This window comes from Tupaia chinensis, unplaced genomic scaffold, assembly GCF_000334495.1.
Source record: "Tupaia chinensis unplaced genomic scaffold, TupChi_1.0 Scaffold149448_1, whole genome shotgun sequence".
Classification (NCBI taxonomy): Eukaryota; Metazoa; Chordata; class Mammalia; order Scandentia; family Tupaiidae; genus Tupaia; species Tupaia belangeri.
In genome coordinates, this window is record NW_006209292.1 from 1,035,077 (window position 1) to 1,037,988 (window position 2,912).

The 2,912-nt window shown below is 57.6% G+C and overlaps 1 protein-coding gene across 1 annotated transcript in view; it reads left to right on the forward strand.

Moving 5' to 3' along the window:
* The window catches only part of CD99L2 (CD99 molecule like 2), an 80,290-nt gene extending 77,724 nt beyond the window's left edge, over positions 1-2,566 (forward strand). Inside the window, exon 12 of the mRNA XM_006171202.2 lies at positions 1,841-2,566. Coding sequence (XP_006171264.1) covers positions 1,841-1,902 — 62 coding nt within the window. The 3' untranslated portion in view covers positions 1,903-2,566. The remainder of the gene's footprint in view (positions 1-1,840) is intronic.
* The last annotated feature ends 346 nt before the right edge of the window (positions 2,567-2,912 follow it).

The window sequence follows — 2,912 nt, forward strand, 5'->3', positions numbered from 1 at the left end:
GGCAGAACCACGGTCTAGGCCAGGAACCTGCAGCCAGGACTGCAGTGACTTGTGCCTGGCAGGTCAGCCTGTCCATTGTAACTGTGGCCAATTTTCCCATAAGCCTAGGGCTGAAGGTTTTCTGTCCCTGGGTGATCCAGGGATGAGTGTGGACCCCTGACTCCCCAAGTGACAGCAGGGGTGTCAAGTCCCCAGCAGGGAAGAAAGCCAGCTTGGGAGCTAGCCTGAGCTGCTGCTGAGGGCTCTGGCCCCAAGCTTGGTGCAGACGGCCTTACTTCTGTGCCGGGGAGGCCAGCCGGCTTCTCTGCATGGCTGTTGCTAGGAAGACTGTATGTCAGCAGGAGGCTTTGCCGGTGTCTCCCAGTGGGTTCTACTCAGCCACTTGCCCTGCCCTGCACCCATCGCTCATGTGGTTGGGCTCCCCTCTTGTCCCCTGGGCTGGTGCTGAGCCCTGCCACTGAGTGCCTCTGCCGGACAGAGCTGTTTTGACATGGTGGCAGCCACTCTATGGAGACCGGGCGCCAGGGGCCATTGATGAACAGTAGTGCTGCAGCCGAGGGTGATGGGAACTCCTGTAGCACATTCCCAGGCAGACAGGTTTCATCCAGATAAGGGGGCTCAGGTGGCCCAGGGTGCTGGGGCTGGAGCTTGTTTAAGGAGTTGAGCTTTCTCAGCTGCGGTAGCCACTGAATCAGTTCTCCATCATGTTGGGAGCCTTTGGTTCTGCGTCCATCACTAACTTGCCCTTTGCCCTTTGCAGAGGGTCTCAATGCAGACTACGTGAAGGGGGAGAACTTGGAAGCTGTGGTGTGTGAGGAACCTCAAGGTGAGGACTTTGTGGACACTGTCCCTTGCAGAAGGTCTCCTAGGTGGTAGCCCCACACTGAGCACGGGGGTTGGGAAGCAGGGGAGCACAGAGGTGTCTGCCGCTAGGTGGTCCGGAGTGCAGTGTCCCCACATGCTCACCCTGGTCAGCCACCTCCCAGCTCCATGAGGCCAGGGACATGGGGATGACAGCCAAGCCTCCTGGCACCATACAGATGACTCCCAGACCCTGGTGCTGGTCCTCTGCCCCGCTGGTGAAAGTCGATGCACCCTGGACACATTGGACAGAGCCAGGGCAAGCTCCTACCCCAGACCTACAACCTTTGCATTCAAAGGTTGCCAAAGGCCACAGGGATCATGGTGGAAATCCGGATCCTATTACTTAAACCTGTGCCTCCCCTACTGTGGTCATGGAGCGCTTTCAGGGTTCAGAGCTCTTGGCAGTTGAGGCTCCATGAGGTCAGGGCACAGGCCTGGAGTGACCAGCCTCTCGAGGGATGCCTGTGTGGTGACTGCAGCTGCAGGGTAGCAGCTGTGGGGACAGGCCAGGATGTGGCAGGGAGCGAGGCGCCCACACAGCTGCTTAGCTGGGTTATCCAGCAGGGCCGCCCTGACAGCCAGGCAGCCCTAGCCCTAAATGTGGGAAGCAGCTCCTAGGCGTCCACCGTTGTCATTCACACTGTTAGCCACCACCGAGGGAGCACTGTGGGCCAGGCACTACCTTGAGCGCTTTAAAAAATAACCCTCCCAGCAACCCTATCAGGAGCATTCCCATTTTCCAGTTGAGGAAATGGAGGCTGAGCTGTTGACAAAACCCACGCAGCTTCCTCCTCCTCACCACCTGAACGCCGCTCCTGGGGCCCCGGGTAGTATGGGCTGGTACCGAGCTGCCCCCGGTCCTGGACAGGACAGACACGGCCCTGACTTCTGTAGTCGGCGGGGCCTGGTGTCCGCACTTCTGCGCAGTACGCAGTACAGAGCTGCATCAGTCCTGACAGCCGTCTTCTCTCCCTAGTGAAATACTCGGCGCTACAAACGCAGTCTGCGGAGCCGCCGCCCCAGCAGCCCCGGATCTGAGGCCCCGCTTGGCAGAGGTGCACAGACCCAGCTCCCTGCTCTTCCCACATCACTGGCTTCTCGTTTTGAGTTTTCCGGCTGAGCTCTGGGTATTCGTGCATTTGGTTTCTGCACCCCATCATGCAGGGTGGGGTACTCCACCACAAGTACTCCAGAGAGACTTTGGTGCTGACACACAAGACACAGCTCTGGCAGAAAGCCAGCACCAGCCTCAGGAACTCCTGGGTCACAAGCTTGAGGCCAGCCTGCCCCTGGCCTTAGGGGGCATGGGAATGGAAGAATCTGAGATGCTGTGAGCAAGAGAACGCTGGGGGTGACGACAAGGGGAGTAATGACGCCTAGGGGACATGAGTCGGACCCCAGGGGAGTGTGGGCCCCCTCCCATGCTGGAGATTCATTGTGGCAGGTTTCTTCTAATAGGCAGGAACCTCAGAGAGCTGTGAGTTGGGCGCCCGCCAGCGCCCAGTTCACATGACACCCCTGCGAGGAGTGAATGGTCAGCACCAAGTAGCACCCGACACGCCACCCCCAGGGCGGCATTTTCATTTCAGTCTTTTCTTGCAATTCCAGGTTTTATGTTGCTGGAGGCTTTTCAGCTATTTAAGTGTGAACTTGCATCTCATGATAGTCCTGTCCTGAATTTAAGAATCTTCTGGAGAAGTAGGACACTGTGCTTGCAGGCCTGATTCCCATCTGATTCTGGAGGGCCTGGGTATGGTCTCAGGCTGGCGCGACTACAGTTTCTGGGAATTGTTTCTGCATTGGTCATGCGTTTTCTCGGGGTTGGGGAGGTACTCACCCTCCACCCCAGGTATGATCTGATGTTGGTAGCAAGAGCTACAGACATCAAGAATGAGCAGCAAAGCTAGAAGCATGCTTGTCGTTTGCTTAGACATGTACTTGGGGGGTGGAGGGTGGGAAAGGGAGGGAGATGCTTGCTTGGGTTAATGAAATACAGCTGACTTTGCAGCACTATCGTTCTGTCCGTCCTTCTGAAGAGTGCTTGGGGG